Raw genomic sequence first — 21,465 nt, forward strand, 5'->3', positions numbered from 1 at the left:
ACCACTTTGTGTTGGTCTTTCACATTAAATTCCAATCAAATGTATTTATATTTGTGGTTGTAATGTGACAAGATATGGAAAAAATTCAAATGGTATCATTACTTTTGCAAGCCACCGCATTTCAGATAACAACAATTAAATTATGAGTGGTGAAAAAATAAGTGTAAGATATCTCACTTTTTGTTCTGACTTGTCAAAATTCCAATTAAATAGAGCTTGAATTACACAAGAATTCAACATTTCTTACATGTATTTTTAAATAGGAGATTTGCAGGAGATTTGACAAGTAAAATTGAAATTCAATAAGGACTCGGCAAAACTAAGAGAATTTTGTCTAGTGAAAAGTTTTCTTAAGATAATATCTGAAAAGATTAGACATCTTGAAAATGTTTTAATATAAACAGCTTTTCTGTTTCACATGTCTTGAATTAATATTCTGACTAATGTAATTTTGACCAGCCATGGTTAAGTTTGAGATACATTAAATTTTAATTACGGGTTTGTGACTCTTCAAACCACGACTGATATCATTTGAGATGTCATAAAAGGACATCTCAAATGTAAATATACTTAAATTGTGTCAACACTCATTTTTAGACATCTGGAACGTAATCACAGATATTCAGGCAAAACCGATTTTATGTTAAAACGGCCTGCCGTACACTCAGTTTAGACTTTTTCAAACTGACTGATTGTTTTTGTTCTTAAAGTAGTTTCGCCTGAACCGTTTTATTAATTCACCTCGTCATCAATTTGGCTGCTTTCTACTTAAATTTTGCACTAAGCTACTTAAACCACAGCATTTCAGAATTTTTCAGTTTAATTTAGCTCAAAAATACTTCATTAATCCCAAAGAGAAATTAAATGCTATTCTAGCTATTATCCAAGGTTCTTCAAACAGTTGTTGCAGATGCTGATATCTGTGGGAAGGAAGGATCTCCTGTAGCAGTCTGTATTACAGCAAATCTGAAGAAGCCTCTGACTGGAGATACCAAAATCTTAACTTCCATCAAAACTATTTTATTCAGGCAAGCCTTCAATGCTTAAAAATGCGGTGGCACTTCTGGTCTTATCTTCCTATTTTCTCCATTTTGTTTTATCTATCTTGTTTTTAAGCCACTTTTTATGGTTTAATATGTTGATTTTATTAAGCACTTTGGTCACCAATGTTGTGAATCTGTAATATAAATGATTATATTTTTGATTTCCACTTTGTTTGAGGTCAACTGACTCCAACAAAATCCAATTCAATCAAACAAATATCAAACAAAAATCACTTTTATTGACCTCCTGTTGGTAACTATTATTTATTGGAGTCACAAAAACAAATTTATTTAGACTGGGACTAAAAAATAGAAGCATCTATGAATCATTAGGTATGTAGAAAATGACTCAGGGTAGCTACAAATTGGTACAAAAAGTGCCACCACTCTATTTTCTATCTGAAAAAAGATGAAATGGTAGTGAAGATGATAGTTACAAGATTTCATCATTTTGTATTTCAGTATCTTTGATTGTTATGCATTCAACTTTTCTGGGTACAAAATTCAGCTTTGATGGATGCTAGTCATTTTGTCTCATCACCATTTGTTTCTTCAGTTGTTTTGGTCATTTGATCAAGACACAAAATGGAACCTTCACTGGAACATACATGACAACACTCTGCACTGCTGTGCAAATGTTTTAAGCTTCTCTGTATAATTTGAAGAAGTCTTCAGCTGATTTATTTTGGTTTCACTTAGATTCAAGTAAATTCAATCAAAATGAAACACAATAATTAAGTTTACTTGTGTCAGCAGACAAGTTTCAGAACAATAATATCACTGCTCTGTTAAATACCTAATAATTTTGAACCTATGTTCTTAAATCAAGTCGTTTTTGTTTTAATTTATGAGCTGATTTAAGCGTTTAACAGTAGGTTGATGTATTTGGATAACATCTTTAAAAAATAGTAATGGTGGTTAATTGGTAAGTTTTCAAGATAGTGGTATCTTTAGTTTTGATTCTGATTACTAACCCATTAACAACATTATATAACAATAAAGCTATCAGCAGGTCAATCAGTTCAAATAATTGTCTTTGGTGCAGTTATAGCACCACCTTGTGGTCAAGCCATGGACTTGGTTTTTAATCTGTTAATCTAGAGGTCTGGTGTTGCCCTCTGCTTTGTGTTTGGATATTTAAGCGGGAAATTACATGTCAAACATTTATTTGTTGTGCAAAGACATGGAAAAGTTCAGTTCTCACCTATAAAACGCACTAAAACAACAATATTTCACTTTGTGACTGAATAAACATCAGCTACAGGAGGAATGCGATTGGCTCACAGCGAGTCGCATCTGAAAGCCTGGTAGATAAACGTTCTGCTCTGCTTGTGTTGCCCAATGAGCAGAAATCCTGGAGAAACCAAAGACTTTCCACTAAACTGCAGATTTCTGGGGAATATTAAAGCTAAGAGATAAATCTATCAGGACGCCAAAACATTCCTGCTGAAACATTCACAAGTAAAGCAGCAGATAATACACTTTGCAAAAGTATTTAGGCCTCTTGAACTTTTCCAACAAAACAAAGTAACACATTGAAACCATATATTTACATACACCTAATAAAAGCACAAGGGCAATTTTTCTCACTGTGAAGTTAAATCAGATCAAACTTTTCTTGTTTTGAGTCGTTTAGAATCACAAAAATTATTAGGAGACTTAAAAGAACAAGTTACAGTTTTTCTCCTTCACTTTGGTTCATATCAGAACAGAACAGAACTTCTCAAAACTATTTGTTCAAACTTCTAATTATTTTGTCATTTATGCAAATCATATTGAAAATGCCTTTGTACATTATCCTAGAGATGATGTATAATTCTCCCCTGTTTCCTGTATTTTCATCTGATTTTGTTATGTAGATAAAGACGCATTACACAAGTTGAATTCTCTCAGCCTCCATAACATTTAAGAATAATTTCCTTGCTGGTTCATCTGAGCTCAGTGGCTTTGTGCTGCTCGACCAAATCACAATTATTGTAATTCCAGTAAATCTGTTAATTGTAAGATGTTTAAGCTTATTTATTTATTTTTGCCTTGAATGCAACGTTACTATTCTATTCCTCAGATATCCCAGTTTTTCACCAGCCTTGAACACATCATCTCATTTGTGAATCGCTTGTGGTAAGAAAGTCTCTAACATAAAGCAGCTGGTGATTTGAAGTGTTTTATTACTGTTATTTTATTAGTTGTTCAGTTTGAAACGTGTCGATTTGAGAAACTGTTTACATGTTTTTATATTATATTATTCTGCACATCTGTGAATTATGTTGTATACTTACAAATCTTGTGCGCTTTGTGGATCTTTTTGAGACTAATTGAGCTCCATACTTTGGGTCAGCAAAGATAGCTTTAGACTTCCGTGCAGTTCTGGTTCTGTCCAGCAGGGGGAGCAAAACCAGACTCATCCCTGTCTTTTTGCTATAAACCCTGTTGAGTCTGCTTCTTTTATAAATTAGCAAAAATGTTAAAAGTGACTCGATAAAACAAGAGCAAAACATTTTCAAAAAACGGCCTTAACATGAGATGGATTTTGAAAAAGAACCTGGGTTCTGCAGGTAATCCATGGTGTTTTGTAGTTCTGAGAAATGCTCTTACTGTTTTACAAATGGTTCGATAAAAACACCGAAGTGACTGAGGGACTGAGAAAACTTCTGAGTTTGACTTTTTGAACTCAGAAATCCCCAAGTTTCGTTTTTCTAGAAAATGCCTGAGATTAATCTCCTTTTTTCGTAGCTACAATGACCCTAATAAGTTTATGTTCAGATTCATTTGTATCGTACCGAATGCAGTTCAATGTCCTTAAAAACGCATAAATACAAAGTCGTAAAAGTCAACCAGTAACAAACATGACATTTTTATAAATGCCATAACCAAATTCATCGATACAAACCAAATAAGTTGGTCAATGATTCACTAATCATGGTTCAATAGTACAATTAAGACCCAGTTCGGTTGTCATGTTTCATGTTCGCCTACTAGAGGTCCGCACAGCTCCAAACATCTTCATCAAATCTCTGCGTCACGTGGCCTCGCCGTTAGGTTTCCTCCTGAAGCTCTGCGTAAATCTAAAGCCAAACATCGCAGGGAGGAGTGGAGGGAGGAGGAACCGAGGGAGGAGAATGAAGCCGGGGCGAGTGGGAACATTTTAGACCACGACTTTTCTCGCCTGGGTTTTTTTTTTTTTTGTTCTTTCTTTAATTTCTGTTTATTCACAGAAACCCGCAGGGAGACACGCAGCTTTACGGTAAGAACCAGCCGCTCACCTTTTGTTTTGCTGAACTGTTCAGAGGTTGAGGTGAGGTTCGGTGCTGTGAGGTGGATTTTTTTTAGAGTAAAAAGATGTAGAAAGAAAGTAGCTGTCTTCTAAAGTAAACCGAGAAAGTGACCGGTGGAATGGAAAGGAAAAGTTTGGGTTTTTTGGGTTCGGAAACTTTGTTTCGCTTTGTTATCTTTAACTTCTAGTAACGCGAAACTACACTGGACTGTACAACATCTGCTCACTTCTTACTGAGCTGAGTTTTGAGACGGGAAACATTCCTCTGCTGGGTAGATGCTTTGTTAAGTTTTGGGAATATTGATAAATGATGTAGAAAAGCAGTTTTTTCTACCTCGGCGTGAGAGTTTTTAAGCTGACTGTGATGTCACTGATGCGTCATCTGTACATCATCAAGAGGCTTTCAAAAGTTCATTCACATCCGGTAACATCTGCTTCTGTTATGAGGAGGCGATCAGAACTTATTTTAACATTAAAAATGCCCCCTGATCAATACATCTACAGTTTTTAATCCAAAAACTCATCAACAAATCAGCCCTATTGACTGCATTGTTTTTCTTATTTTAATAAAGGAATTTATTATTTATTTGCATATTTTAAAGTATAATATTGTATAACGCAGTGGTTCCCAAAAATTTCCTGGGCAATAAAATCCCCCCTCAAAATAAAAAATAAAGTCAACTGGGCACACACATCGTTCAACCAGACATAAACCTATACACATATTTTGTTTTAAAACTCCACTGAAGTTTATTTCACACTTCAGGTTGCAACAAAACAAACTATAAACCATCTTTACAGTGAAACACTTTTGTGTAAATGGTTTTGTGTTTGTTGTTTTTTTTCATTCATCCATACACCCCCCCTGCAATGGCACTGCGCCCCCCAGGGTCGCGCCCCCCAGGGGTCGCGCCCCACACTTTGGGAACCACTGGTATAAAGATTAATCGATTAATCGTATTAGTTGCAGCCGTATTATGTTTATGAACTTTTAGCCAGAAAACTGCGATCAGTGCACTCCTGCCTTTTACTATAATTATGTATTAGCAGGTGTTAGCTGGTATGAGATTCTTAGAACTTTAAATGAAATACCACAATGCACCGGCCACTTTATTAGGAACCCCTTTATGCCTTCAGAACTTCCTCAGCAGACTCAAAACATTTCTGAGTGTCTTTTTGTCTTTTTGGTCCATTTGACATGTTGGCATCATGCAGTTGATGCTAATAGGTCGGCTGCATATTAGCTGTTTATTCTTTCTGTTCAGGAACAAACCCTGCAGTTAGCTACCATGTATTTACTCTCAGAAGAGTGACGGGTGATTTTCCCTTAGTTTCCACATTATGACTGTATTTTTTTTACTACTTTAACTATTTACTTATATATATTTTACATATTTCTGATAGGCTTCCTTTTGCCAGCTGACTGGAAGTGCACAGCAAAGTAACTTTCATTAAACAGACCAGGGGTTCCCAAAATGTGGGTCAGGGCCACAGGAGGATCACGAGACGTCACAAAATCTTTCAGGACTATATGTAATGTAATGTATGTAGCCAAAACGGACAAAATAAATACATCTTGAAATGGATAAATGTATCATTAAATAATGTGCAGTAAAATACTTTTTAATTAAGTTTTATAAGATAAATACTTTTAAAATATGTATATTTATTTGACTATCTAAATTTATTTTAAATAAATACTTCAATATTTCAAGCAAGCAAGCAAAACAGCAACATGGTTTCAATTAGACATAATTATCAATGTTAATGTTTATCAAAAAGGCTCGAATACATAACCCTGGGGCACTCCATGTTTTTCTTTAGCTTCTTACAACATTTAAAAATATGCTTTAGTAGAACCAGTTCAGTTACAACATTTCAGCTTCATTTGATACACAAAGTAATTAAAAATTATCTCCAAACTGTTAAAAAGACAATGAAACAATTATAATATAAATTCTTAAAATAATTTGAGACTCATTTTTATTTGTTGTTTTGCTGGCAACCAACTGATGTTGTTTCCTGTGATTCATAGAGAACATCCTAAAAAGCCAGGTAGATAATCAGACTTGGTGGTTGGTGGTGAAATCGTTCCTTCACAGCAACAAACTCCTCCAGTTTCCTGCCACAGACTAAAACGGTTCTCTTTAAGACTGAGTTCATTGTTGTGTGCTGTGAGTCTTTTTTTAGCCTTGTGGTAGCCGTCAGTTGGCAAGACGTTCCCAATTTCTGTTATCACCAACCAAATTTTAGGTGGATCCAAATGTGAAGAATTAATGCTCTGTTATTGAAACAATAAAGTGAAACAAAGCAACTAAACATGATAAAATTAGTCATTTTAAAGTAACGCTTAGCTTAGCCGAGTCTCTTCTGTTGGGTAAAATGAGTGAACAGGAAATGTTGTCAGTTTATGAAGAATAAAACTGACAAACATTCACACCAGTCCTGTTTAATCTGCTTTATTCCAACTCTAGTTTGCTTGTGCATTAAACCGGTTCATCTAAGCTGTGAAAGCCAGTTCACATCTAAACCGGTGTGAAAGCGTACTCAAACTGAACTCTGAACTTTCTAAAAGCATAGGTCTCGGTTCAGCTGAAGGCGGTTTGAATGCCTATGTGAACACCAAGCGAAAAACTAGGTAGAAGACTACACCTCAGGGCATTCTGGGTAAATACAACCAAAATAAACGCGAGCATCTAGCGCTAGCGGGAGAAATGTCTCATAGCCTTTTACCGAAGACAAACAACCACCAGAATCTGACGCCACTCCAGTTTACATTTTGTGAAGAAGGAAGTTGCCCTCAATGTCTTCTTAGAGGTTTTCATGTCATTTCCTTTAGTGGTTCTTGGTGCAGCGCCCCCTCAGGTGAGGAGGGGAACAGCTTTTCAAAAGGTTTGGTTGGTTTGATGCAGTGCAATGAAAAATGCAAAAAAAGGGGAGAAAATGTGATAAATTTTGCGATTTTCAAATCTAATGTAATGGTGTAGATCTGAAAACGCCCTTAAACACACTCTCTATGAGCGCCCCCAAGTGGTCAAATTAATAGTAACTGGATAATAAGTGAGTAAGTTCAGCTTTCCTGCCATGTCAGCCTCTTAAAAGGATTCTAGCTTAACTGAGGAGATGAGAAATGTTTGAAAATCTAAATTTACATATTTTCACCCAAATCAACTGTTAAGGATCTGATTGTTTGACATGAACAGAGAAAGTGGTATTATTAGTTTTAGGAGGTCAATCAAACTGTTAGCTTTTTATGGGGTAAGATGAGAAGAGGAGTGGTTTTTGTGACCTGAGAGGTCAGGTGAATAATTCAGAGGTTGATTGTTTTGGGTCTTTTTGTTCAGCGCTCGGTCTCAAAGCCTTCGTTCTGTCATAACAGCACCTCGTTTTCCAACTCCTGCTCTGCTAATTTCTGTCAGGCTCCTGTTCAGGTCACTGCTTTACTCTCTAGTTTTACTAACAAATTAAAACCTAAATCTGTGTGAGCATTTCTGGGCATCAGAGTCACAAATCAGCCACGTTTCTGGAGAGTTTTCTAAACAAAATAATAAATATATGGTTTGGAGTTTCCAGGACATTTTAATTCTGTGTTTACTTATTTACTCCCAGTCGGAGGAGGACTGACATTAATCAGTAACACACAGAGACCTTGAAAAACCTTCACAAACAGCCCGATGTGATTCACAGAGTTTGTTAAGCCTCGGTCCCGGTGAGTTTGAACCAATTTGGGCTCTGATCTACACATAATGATTGACAGGTTCAAGAAACACAGAAATCTGAGAATCTCATAAACAATCATCATGCCTCAATTCAGTTCTGTTTCCTTCCTTATGTCCTTCACCTCTTTACCTTTAAATGTCAAAATATTCCAAGAACGGCATTTATTCGAAGTCTTGGTGAAAAAGAATATACAGTTTCATGTATTAGGACATAAGGAAAACTTTTCTTTCTAGGTTCCTATTCTACTTAAATTGAACTTGAGGTGCACTAAACAGAACTTATTCCCACTTTCATTATTTATTAAATGAAAGCAAAAACAAAACATGAAAATATCGGAATATATCGGGAAAGTTTGTGTATTTGTGTATTTTTTCAATATACATCCTGGGAACAGATAATGATACTTGACATGCTAGTAATTGGTGTTTGGAAAGCAACCAATCAATGAGCAGCATTTATTTTCCTTAGTGCTGATTGGCTGAACCCTCAAACATGGAGATAATGAGGACCAGTTCAGATTCAGATTATCATCATTATCAACAACAACAACATTATCATCAGAAACTAAATGCATAAACTATAAAAAAAGGGTAAAATAATAAAATGGAACAAAATAAGAACCAGCTCAAAAAATGGGAGTCGCATAAATAAAGTACAAACTTTTGCAACTTGTGCAAGAAATGTATAAGAAATAATCTGTGCAATCAAAAATAAGTAGATAAAATAGTAATAAGATAAGGAAGACCATGGATGATTTTATTTATTGATTTGGTAATTTTAACCATTTCATAGACAAGTAAATAAATAAATAGAACTTCACACACAAAGCTGGTTAAAAACGTTGTGAAAGGGTTAGTAGAGGAGCCGTGTTGTGATGACTTCCTGAAGTTTCAGAAAGAGCAGCAGCTTATTAAAGAGACAGACGCCCAATTTCAAAATGTTAAATTACAAAGTCAAAATTCTGTTAAGTCATATTTGACATATGCAGCATTTCTATAGCAAGTGAAGTTATCAAACGCTTCAGGTTTAGAACTCAAGCCAGGTACAGATAATAGATGGAGGGAAAATTGATGGTAAAGATTGGTAAAAAATTAATGACCTACATCTGGATCATTAAGTCTAACACTGAAAACAAAACTCATACCTGGATTTTCATCAATTGAATAATTAAATTTAAGCAAACAAAGATCCTACCTGGATCTAGTTTTACTTGTTTGTGTGCTTACTTTTTGCCTGTCCCACGCAGAAGAAGAACTGCAAAACAAAACAGGCAAAACGTTGGTGGCCTTAGCTGGCAGTTAACAGAAGGTTATGGACTCTGTAGCATGGTCTGCAAATGTAAAATAAGCCCCAATTAATCAGGAAAAATGGCTTTCCATTGTACAACAAACCACTTGACAAAGACAGAACATAATTAATAGAGTAGAACAACGAGTCTGCTGAGCCTCATTAGTGACGGATTCATGAGATTCTTCATCATAACTGAACTTGTTTCTGTCAGAAACAAAATTCCCAGCATCCTTCCTATTATCACATTTAGGATTTAATGACTTTTTCCTTTGATGCAGATGCAAAATGTGTCTGTCTTCTGTGACTGTGTGGGTGAGGTGTAAGAAAACATGGATTGAAAACTGAATTTTCAGTGGTGGTTTTCTTTCCAACTAAACACCAGAGTTTCTGGTTGAGTTGTAAAACTTTCTGTGGTTGAACCGCAGCTGTAGGTGAAATCCAAAATGTTCTGCAGTTTGAACTTTTCACTCATTTCTGCACTTTCTCAGCTACTTCAAGTTTTCTGCAAAACAGAAAGTTGCACAGATATTCATATCTGTGCAGCTAACGCTTTGTCTTCTGGCTTTTATGTAGGAAAAAAACTTCCCAGAAATCATCACGTTTCAGCTCAGCTAAAAAAAACAATGACTTACTTATGGTATACACTCAGTGCTATTTGTTATGTTACATATTTGTATGACTAAAGCGCTACACCAACATGGTATTTAGCAGCAGCTAATGCTAAAGTACTATGCTAACATGCTATTTAGTTCTGCTAATGCTAAAATGCTACGCCAACATGCTATTTGGTGGAAGCTGATGCTAAAGTGTTACGCCAAGACACTAATTTGTTCTGCTATTGCTAAAGCGCTACACCAACATGGTGTTTAGTGGAAGCTAATGCTAAAGCGCTACACCAACATGGTGTTTAGTGGAAGCTAATGCTAAAGCATTACTTTTAATTCAGATAATATCTGACCCTGAAAGACTGTAAGCTGAGCACCAATTTAATTTTGACATTGTAAGTTACATATTTTATTATGCCCTTAAATCTAGTTTCATGTTTATATCTTGTTCTGTATTAACTGTATTTTCTTTTGTTCTTGTCTTGTCTGATTAAACAGAAGTGCTGCGCAAACAGTCTTCACCTACTTCAAAATAAGAGCATGAATATAAGAAAAATTTCAACTGAAAGTTTACAAAACAGCCAAGTAAATTAGCGCTTTAGAATTTATCTGGTCGAATTAATTTAGGGGAAGCTAAGTGAGCTTAGCATCTTTATAGTTAGCTAAAAATGAGCCACACTATCAGCACATCTAATAGGAAACAACAGACAGTGTTTCTGTTGGATTGCCAGGGTGAAAAACAATAAAACACTAATAATTAAAACACTAAAATATGTCAAAGTACATTAAACAAATGCAGGAATGTGCATAACCTTAACAGTAGTTGAGATTTCAGTCGGAAAAATGAAACTATCAGGTTAACAGGAGGAACTTCTCCTGAGATAAAACCTGTGTTGAAGAGAACAACTGTGTTTTTCTGTGTACCTGATGTTCCCTCTTAACAGCTGCTGTGACAACGAACAGAAGATAATAAAAAAAATTATCTGACGGTTGAAACAAAGCAGGAACTTTAACAGCACATTTGCTTAAACAGGACCAGTCAATTCAAACACTTCTCTGCTGAATCGTAACGTTAAACAGAACCCAACAAATTACAGAAACAAGTTACACAGATTCTTTTCTGGTTTCCTTAAACACCACCTCTAGTCTTTAATACTAAACCAACATGATTTATTATTATTATTATGGATAAATACACTTATAACAAACAGAAACATGAAAAACAAAGGAGCAACCGTGTAAGATGAAGGATGATTTAGATTGGAGGAGAAAAATTAGACAAATTTGTGATTAGTTCATATTTTATCAGATGTTTACCTTTATTTTTACGGTTTATGACTAAAACTTCACCTTTCTTTGCTCAAAGTTTAACTAAAGTTATCAGAAATGTTGCGATTAAAGCTGGAGAAAGAAATGTTTCCTTGGGAGCTTGAAAGTGGTTGGATGATTTATTTAGTTGGGAATTCATCAGAATTGGCTCCTTTTTTAAAAACAACTTCCCCCTTTTCTTGCCAAACTATCGCGAAAAGGAAGTTCTCCCTTTCATCACTTCTTCCTGCTATTGTCCTCTTACTGTAACAGATTTATGGAGAAACGCATGCAAACGCTGAACTTCCAGGTTGAATCATGTTTTTATGCTACTGTGTTGGGATATTAATTCAACCGTTTAAACTAAACAGAAAATATGCAGGAAGAAAGAGTTTGGTTATTTAAGTTAACAGTTTTTCTGTTCATCTGCTGAATTTTTAGTCATTTAGAGTTTGAGTCCAGACAGCAGTATTAGGCTCAAAGATAAAGCGGAAACATAAAGAATACAGCTAAAATTAGATTTTAAAAAATTGAGAATGAAGTGGAAATAATATCCAGAAGAACTGGTGTAGTACTCCCAAACAGCCTTATTAAAGCCAGTCCAAAGCGGCAGTGTAAAAACCAAATAACAGGAGTCTAAAGGTTGCTGTTGGAGTTCATTGTCTTGCTGATCAACTATTTAAATAATCGTGTCGTTTCTGATCCTTCCTACAAACCAAACGGCTCAGAGAGTTTCAGCATGGCTGCTGCTATTTTTGGAAAAAACTCTGATAAATGAAGTACTTGTTGACGGAGACGCAGCAGAAAATCCAAGCAAGAGGCTGAACACGTTTCACATTTCCAAAGCAAGATTTGTTCCACATATGAATGAAATCATCCACGTTTGAAACATTTAAATCTCCCACCGCTGTTATCGCATGAATCTTCACTTTCCCCAAACGGGAAGGTTCATGTTTAAAGTTATTGTTAATAAATGTTCTGGCAGGAGTTCAACTTTAAACATGGCAAACGTAAACAGAAGAAATGTTTCTAATGTGACAGGAAAATCTGTAAAAAGATGAAAATTGACCACAGAAAGACAAACAATAAGTAAAATGATCAATCAAAAATTAAAAACAGCAAAAATTTAAAAACTCCTACTTTTATTTTGGACTCTAAATGCATCACCAAACAGCAGGATCTTCAATGCATGTTTAGATTGTCTTTTATTTAAAATAACATTAAAGTTAAGATCATGCGCTTTTGTAATCCTTTGTTTTTCTGTTTGACGTGGATCAGGGAACCTGTTGCACGTTTTATTTATTTTATGGCTAATTTCACGTTTAGTCGTTCCACTGAAACAAAACAACTTCATCTGTTGCAGTTCTTACATCCTGGAGAAGCAAATAATTAAATGTAGAAAAACTGCACAAACTCAAATTTCCTATATGAAGCCAGATGTTTGAAATCAACGTTTGAAGTTGTGAAATCAGAACCACAGTAAAAAATAAATAAATAAACTGGTTTTCCAGTAGAGGATGGAAACCTTAAACATGTCCAGTGGTCCACTGTTTACTGGAACCATTTCCAACCCATCAACACCAGTTTCTCACTTCTCGCCTTGTTCCACCTTCCTAAAAAACAGATTTCTGCTTGCTGTCAGGAAGCAACACAGAGGGAACATGCTGGAAACGCTGCAGCTGTCCTCCTACTGCGGCTCGCTCTCTGATTGGCCCTCTGATGGAAAATACCTTCAAACAACTTCTGTTCAACTTTACTTTGATCAGGAAGTTAAATGCATTTATGACCAGCTTTGCCTGGAGAGGCGGAAGAAGGATTTCTTAAATTACTCAAACAAACTTTAGTACAGAGTGCAAAACCAAAAAACAATGAAATTATAGAACAAAAATCAGAACAAACAAATAAAACTGTTTTCAAAATTTGTTGGTACATTTTGATTAATATTCAAATCAAAGCAGAAATATTTTTCTTTGGAGGTTATTTTTATTTTTGGTCGATGCTGCCCTGACGTTTGCGTTCAGGAAAGTCCTGCCAAAAATTAAAATCAGCATCTCCAAGACGTCCAGATTTTAGCAGTTATAGGAATTTTCTTCTGCTTTTGGTAAAAAAAAAGAAACAAAAAACACGAGCCATCTCTCCTGCTAGCGCTAGCCTCACATGGTTGTTTTGGCTGTGTTTACCCAGAATGCCCTGTGCTGACGTCCATTTCCTGGTTGTACGGTTGGTGTAAGATTTTGAATCAAATCATTTCATTTGAGCTAATTTGAACCAAACTAAGACCTAGAATTATAGAGAGATCACAGTTGACTTTTTTGGTCCACATCAGAATTTGATTACACATTTACACATCTCCACGTAAACTGGACTCTCAAAACAAAACAAACGGACTGGAGTTGGATTAAAGCAGAATACATGGAGCTGCAGTGAGTGCGCCCTAGAAAAGATCATTTGTGAGTTTTATTGCTCTGGACATTTTCTGTTAGCTCAATTTACCCAATAAGAGAATTGGCTAAGCTAAGTTTTATAAAATGTAACAAAATTGGAGTAGCATCAGATTTTAGCTACTGTAGGATTTATCTTTTATCTTTGGTAAAAGACCGCGAGTCATTTCTTCTTCTAGCAATAGACTCATACGTTTGCTTGGCTGTGTTTACCCAAAATGCTGTGCGTTGTAGTCTACGTCCTGCTTTTGGAGCAGTCTATGGTCCACTTGACGTTCATATATGCATTCAAACCGAACCAGAGTTCACTTCAACTGAACAGAGGCTGGGGAATGCGTCAGAGTTTGATTACCCATCCACGCCTCCCCAAAGCGGAGTGGAGTTGGATTAAAGAGGACTAAACCGAGCTGGTGTGAATGCATCGTTAGTTTGTTTGAAGCTGAAAGACATTTTGGTCGTGAATCTGCTGTGTTTACCTGAAACTAAACCACCATCACCTTCAGACTGACTCAGGAGCATCAGTCAAATCAGAACAATAGGCCTCATTGATTTTAACTTCTCAGAAGCAAGTCAAAGGAAATCTGATAACCTTCAGGAAGAAAAGTGCCACACAGATGCTGCGAACGACAGAAACCTGTGGTATCTGTTGTTTTTGCTCAGTTTATCTGGAAGAAGCCCTTTCTTTCAACGTCTTAGCAGCTAATGACTCTTCAGTGCTCACACACTTAGAAGAAAACTGCTTTCCAGTCGGTTTTGATAAAGGAGCCTGTGTGCAGCATAGAAACAGGAGATCAGCGATGGGACAACACCGCCATTCATGAGCGTGACCTCTGACCTGTGAAGCCAGTCACAGGTGACTCTGACTTGGCGATACTGTTACGCACCTTTGTGTGTCGACTCAGAAAGTGCTCAAAAAATAAAATAGGTTATTTTTGTTTAGTTCTTTTATATATATATATTCAAATCTGCATGTCTGAAATTAAAGGTTAGGACTTTCCAAAGTAAGAGGCGTAATGTAGGATAATTACGACTACATCTTAGGTAAGAAATATGAGATGATGATGCACACATCTAGAAGAAAACACTCATTTCTGGGCTTAAATCACAAGAAAACTGCATTTAGTTTCATATTAATCACCATTTTCTTGACCGTTCGTTTGTCTTTAATATGGACGTTCCTGTAAAGGAAAGATAAAACGCCGTGTTTCACACGTGTATTTTTATATTTTCCTCTCAGTCAGATTGTAGATGATGTAATTAAATAAAGTTGTAAAAAACTTTGTGACATCATCATTATTCATCAGAAAAACAGTTTCCAAGAGAAAACCAGCTTCTGTGTAACACAAACGTCAATGGAAATTTTTGTCATGTTGAGATCTGGGCTTTGACTAGGTCATTGCAACACTTTGAATATTTATTTTTTTGTTTTGTTTTGTTGTTTGAGATTAATGTCACATTATGACAAACTAAATTATGATCTAGTTTGAGTTTCTGACTCAAAAATCTGGTTTCCTCCAGTCCAGCATCTTCTTCATTCCTTTAAATCAGGTTGTGATTATAAAACGTTTTAATCAATTCATGTTTTCATGCCAGCAGAAATCCCTGCAGGAAAAACAAATTTAAAGCCTAAACTTTAAATTCAAAGTCACTTTAGTTTGTCTTTAGCCTCATATTAACACTATTCATTAAATTCACATGAATCACAAGAGATATATTTGCTTTTAGTGCAGCTACACAAGAGCTGCAAATGTTTCATTACCTTAAATTAAATTTTTGATTAATATCCATCATATTTTTTTTTTTATAAATTTGTTATCATTTTAGAGAACTCTATTTTATTTCTGTTTTTAGGTTTTAAAATAAAGATTAATGTAAATTTTTTGTAGAAAATAAGATGGCTGAGTTTCCTTCTGTGTGAGATTTATGGAAATGAAAAAAAAATCAGTTTCCAACTTAATGACAAAAAAATAGATCTAAAACAATATAATTGATATTTTTAGTGTCATTCTGTTGTGAAAAATCAATTTATTATATGATAACAAATGCTTAAACCAGCATTTGTTATACATTTCTGTTTTAAATATGCAGGTTGCAGACCCCTGATTTAGACTAACGTTGGTTAAATTAAAGGATCCGTTTTGTTTGTTTCTTCCTGTTGTTCCTCACATCAGGGATGATTTTAACAACCTACTTTAAACTCCATTTACTGACGTTTCTGGGCTTTTCCAGTAATTTTTTTCCTAGTTCTCTGTGACATTTTTAAAAAGCCTCGTTTCCCACATTGACTGCTGCCCAGCGTCTCGTTTCCAACCTGCTGAAACACCCACATTCTTCTGCAAACTAACACGGCCGATATTTATAGCTCACTTTCTGACATCATCCTGGAAAGTAAAAGCGAATTTCCTAAAGACCTGAAAGTTTGTTTCCTCACTTCTGGACTCGTTTGTCTCTTTTATTCTGAGTTTTATAGTTTCTGTTTTTCCTCGTTGCTCTGGTTTATTTGATTAGAAACAGTTTAGCTGAGGAAACACGTTAAAGTTGTTCACTTTTAACAACCTTATGAGTTTATTAACAAGTCGTTATCACAGTGGCAGAGGTGGGTTATATTTTATTTACTTCAGTAACTTTGTGAAAGATCATTACTTTTTGAAGTTCTTCTGCACTTTTACTTCTACATGTGTAAGAATATTTTGAAGTAATTCTACTCTTAGGTTTTAGTTCTGGCTGCTGATCCGCCTCTTGTTACTCCGAAACAATAAACGTGTTTTTGATGAACATTTTTAATATTTTTTTCATACAGAATAAATGTGTTTACAAATGTCTGGATGATATAATGTTAACTTTAAAATGCATAAAAAATACCTAAAAAAAAAAAAAATAAGAGTCTAAAAAAATAAAGTAAAATAAACAATCTAATAAAACCAAAATAAATAATAAAAATATAAATATACTGTATATACTAATATAAATACAAAAATAAGTTAAATTAAAAAAAAGAAAATAGAAAAGTGGGTGTTTACATCAACAAACATGTTTTTATCAAAAATGCTCAAGGCACAGATATGTTTCTTAAACATTAATAAACTTTAAATTATAATGAATATCTGACACTGGAACTGGAAGACATTTAAATATCCAAAATAAATAAACAAAACAGAAACAACAAATAAAATGAATTAGAAAGTCTCTGTAATAAAAATTATTCTTCAAGAAAGAGGCAAATTGAGACCAAAACATCAGACTGAAGACATTTATCAAAATAGAAAAACAATAAATAAAAAACTTTAAATCATGCAAATGGAAATTATTGAACTCTTTTTAATTTATCATGTGATTAATTGACTTTTTGCTTCTCGATTAAACCAGCGTAAACTGGGGTTGTGCTGCATTTACTCCCTTTGACAAAAACGTTGACATTTCAACGTCTAGACCTTTAACGGTTTGTTTAGGTCAGAAACGAGGCTGCAGATTGGAAAATTTAAAGGTTCCCTCTTGGAAACTGTTACCTCATGAAGCACATTATGGAAAAGGTTGTAAAGACGGAGCAGCTGGCAAACGGGAGCATCAACATCAGAGCAAACGTTGGTTTAAAGCTGCAGTAACATATTTTTAATAGAGGTTATATGCATTTAAACAGAATTAAGATGAATTCCTATCATTTAAATGAATGTAATTAATGAAATTTTATTTGATGTCTGTTTCCTCCTCAGATTATGATGGAGAGATAACAGAGGAAGAGGAAGAGAAGATGTCGTTCTTTGGGTTGGATTGTTTCCCAAAGACTGAGGGAGGTAAGAACAACAGTTTCTACAGATATTTCAATAATTTAGCATTTTTTCTTTGATATGGAGTTCATTTGCTGTGGACTTTAGTATCATTATTATTTCACAGATACATATAAATAAATGTCTAGGATCAGTTTACACATGTTCCTAAATTTATCACAGACATTTCGTTTACAAGTTGTTGTTTTTTGCCATATTTAATCTCCACATTATGTACTGAGACTGTTAGTCTAACAAAATAAAACAACTTTAAGTTCATAAATCTTTTAAAACCTTTGAAATCTAGTTTCTGTAAAATGTTCAATTCTTAAAACAAACAAAAATGGATTCATAAAACATTTCTAAACATTAAAGAATTACCGACATCAAGAAGAATCCATCAATCCAAGAAACAACAAAAGCCTTAGAAATGTTGCCTGTTATTATGAAACTAAAATTAAAGCATTTGGCCATAATAATCCTTAAATACGGTGGAATAAAAATGAAATCCCAATCCTGAAAGCTCCGATCTCCACGGTGAAGTTTGGGTGTGGCAGCGTCATGCTGTTTGGGTGTCTTTGCTGCCAAAGGGAGAAAAATTATGTGGAAATATTGAAGCATCATCTCAAGAAACCTGCTGGTAAGTCTAATCTTGGGCTTACATGGGTATTTAAAACAGACAATGATCCAAAGTGTGTCAACAAATTAGCTTCCATGTGGCTTAGCAACAACAAAGTCAATGTTTTGTAGTTGCCATAGCAAAGCCCTGATCTCATTACTGCAGGTTTGTGGGGAGAGCTGGAAAAGTCCAAATAAATCACAATTTTGACTCTTGGGCCAAATGAATCCTGTTATTATTACTTCTTAATGAAATTCAGATGAAGTAGGTATTACATAAAGTTACACCAACTGGTCTTCTCTCACTTGGCACAATTCGATGTGGAGTCAAACAGACCCTTCAAAGTAAAACATTACACTTCCTGTTGTCAGGGGGCGGGGCTTGGGTGAAGTCAGCAATGGATCCGTTTGTTTTGCCAGGGATCTGATGAGAACCAATCACAGCAGGTTTCAAACCTCTGGGACCTTTCTTGTAGGAGTTATAGCAGTTATTATTTTTATGGTGTCTAGTCAAAGTTTGAGGCCTGGCCACACCACTTCACCATGAACAAAAAATCTGAACTTTAATAATTTTGGATTTCATGTAACGTTTGAGCAAACTCACCAAATTTCAAGCAGATCAATCAAAACCTCTGAGGAGAAAAAAAACATCAAAATCCATCAGAATCACACTTCCATCCAAGATGGCCGACTTCCTGTTTGTTTTAGAGCATGAGCTCAACAGAGTTTTGTGTAGGTTTTCGGAAATTCTTCAAGCATACCAATTTCCATACCTCTACGATAAAGTATTGTAAATAAGTAGCTGTTGGCCTGTGTCTGATGTGATTTGCATAAATCCTTAAAATCTGTAGATTTCACACAAGTTTGTAAAATATGGTGAGTTTTTTTTTTATATTTTCAGGCCTCCAAAAAGCCAATTTATTTAGGAAGAATAAAAAACATTTGAAATATTTGGGTTTGACTGCTTTTTTTCCAACTGCTTGACCAACATGAATACTCTATTATCTTTAAAGTCCCAGGAGGGTTGGACTTAAACGTTATGTTGCTGTTTGTGTTGAAGAGTTTCCTTCCTTTTATACATCTGTTCTGCATTAAACATCGTTCTATAAATGATGATCCTACAATAATAGTCTCTTTGTCTTTTTAAAGCGGAGCTGGAGAGGAAACTCAGAGCCAACGACCGAGAGTACAACCGCTCCTTTAAATACGCAGTAAGTGGCCTGCAGTGTTTGTTCTGTTGTTTTCCACTTTTGTGACTCCAGCAGTGTGGACTGTCAAGACAAAAGTGATTATTTTGTTTGTATGTAGAGAAAAAAGCCATTTCAGGCGTGTCTTGATTTGTTTGTGTCTGGTTCTGGTTGTTATCAGGAGACTGGATGTCAGCCAAAGAGCTGAAGGTAGAAACTTCTTCTGTAGTCAGCGGCAAATCCTGCACTTTTTTAGAGGAGCAGCCGAGGATACGATCAAACAAACCTCTAGTTTTCTATAAACCGGCAGAACTCTGGATAAACCCATCCTCCACACTGCTTCACAGTGGAATAAACACTCACTTCCCCTCATTTACGGACCGAGCTGTGCTGTGTGTAGGTGGTGTTGTTAGCGTGAAGATCCAGTGATAATGTGATGGCTAGTAAACCTTTCAGCTGCCTGACATGAGCCACCTGCTGCAAAGCAACATGTTTAGACCCTAAATTACTTCTTTAGGTCTCTGATTTAAGGAAAAACTTTGGATGGTGTGAGAAAAATAGACGTAGCCTCTCAGTGAACAGAAAAACATTAAATCAAAAAGTAATCAAAAAATAGAATGTTACTTGGTGAAATAAGAAACAGATTTATTATTAAACTATCAGGAAGTCAGAATACGTGTGGAAAAACATCTCAACAAAAATTTGGCAAAGTCCTAAATGCAGACTTGCTGAATTTCTTTACAAACTTTCCATCACATTTAAATATAATTTCTTTATTATCAATTTCAAAGCTCCTTCAATGTTAATTTGCTTTCTAATTTTAACTATCATTTTAAAACGATAGCTATGACTCTCCAAACATATCTGGCGTCTTTCTAATTTTAATTTTCTTGAACTTTATCTTTTTGCAGACAAACGCCATCAAGACCTCCAAGTACAATTTCTTCACCTTCCTTCCTCTCAACCTGTTCGAACAGTTCCAGAGGATTGCTAACGCCTACTTTCTGGTTCTGCTGGTGCTGCAGGTAAGAGCCAACAAGAAGCTCAAACATCCCTGGCGTAACTAAACATGTGTTAAAAGATCATCACATATCTAAACATCACTTATCATTCATTTGATTTTTGTTTTTAGTAAAGAGGAACAAACTTCAGTCAGTTCAATTTAATTTCAGCAAAAATATGTTTCAGTTCAGTTTATTTATAAATGTTGAAACGATTTCACTAAACTGTTTTGTTCTTTATTAAATCACTTAATAAAGTGATTTATTTTTTGAGGAATGATGAAAGGATGAGGAAAAAAAACTAAACTGATCAATTGGTAATAAAATGGATAGTTGTAAATTTAATTTCCAATACATGCAGATTTAAAACTTAACATATTCAAGTGATTATTGTTTTTTCTTTACCTTGGCTAACTTAAAGGTAAGTTAGCTAATAATCTAACTTCTGGGTTACAAGTTAGCTAATTATTAAAAATGTAATAATTTTACTGTTACATTTCTGATGGTACAAAATTTTAATAGTTAAAATGTAAAATTTCTGACTGTTTTTACTACTAAAGGTACTGGATATTTGTCATAAACTGGTGATATAAATGAACCAAACTGCTCTTAGTTGAAGTAAAATGAACTGAATTGATCTCTTTGAGGTTTAAAGGCATATTTTTTATCAAAGTTTGCTGTAATCCAACCGCTGTCTAAGAAAAGCACAACACATCACAAAGGACACTTCTCACCCCGACATTCTCTGTTCACACTGCTGCCTTCAGGCAGAAGATACAGAGCAACCAGAACCAGAACCAACCGTCTCAGAGACAGTTTCTACCCGACAGCAATAACAAAACTAAATGCAATCAAAAACAACCATTAATCATCATAAATGATGTATGTGAGAATGTGGCTGTTCTTATTTATTAGGTTTTGTTTGTTTTTTGTTTTTTTACCAGTTATTTGTTAATTCTTACATTGTGTGTGAATTGTGAGACAGTTATTTTTTGTTTTTAAGCATATGCACTGACTGATGGCACCTTTTAAATTTCGTTGTCCTTGTGACAATGACAATAAAGATTTATCTCTATCTATCTGTAATGCAGAGGCTTTTCTAAATATTACAGATGTGGTTGTGGCTTCCTGACATGCTAGCTTACCACAGCGTTACGTGTTGCAGCTCAGTAGCAAGAATCCTGCTTCTGTTGTTAAAGATCTGCAGTTTGATT

The 21,465-nt window shown here is 35.0% G+C and overlaps 1 protein-coding gene across 2 annotated transcripts in view; it reads left to right on the forward strand.

Moving 5' to 3' along the window:
- Nucleotides 1–4,124: 4,124 nt before the first annotated feature.
- LOC114154907 (phospholipid-transporting ATPase ID-like) overlaps nucleotides 4,125–21,465 on the forward strand; it is a 50,598-nt gene continuing 33,257 nt past the window's right edge. For both annotated transcript variants that reach the window (XM_028034384.1, XM_028034385.1), the window contains exons 1-4: nucleotides 4,125–4,287; nucleotides 17,392–17,472; nucleotides 19,213–19,274; nucleotides 20,162–20,275. In XM_028034384.1, coding sequence (XP_027890185.1) covers nucleotides 17,430–17,472; nucleotides 19,213–19,274; nucleotides 20,162–20,275 — 219 coding nt within the window. In that variant the 5' untranslated portion in view covers nucleotides 4,125–4,287; nucleotides 17,392–17,429. The remainder of the gene's footprint in view (nucleotides 4,288–17,391; nucleotides 17,473–19,212; nucleotides 19,275–20,161; nucleotides 20,276–21,465) is intronic.

The sequence above is a fragment of the Xiphophorus couchianus genome, chromosome 12 (genome assembly GCF_001444195.1).
Source record: "Xiphophorus couchianus chromosome 12, X_couchianus-1.0, whole genome shotgun sequence".
NCBI lineage: Eukaryota > Metazoa > Chordata > Actinopteri > Cyprinodontiformes > Poeciliidae > Xiphophorus > Xiphophorus couchianus.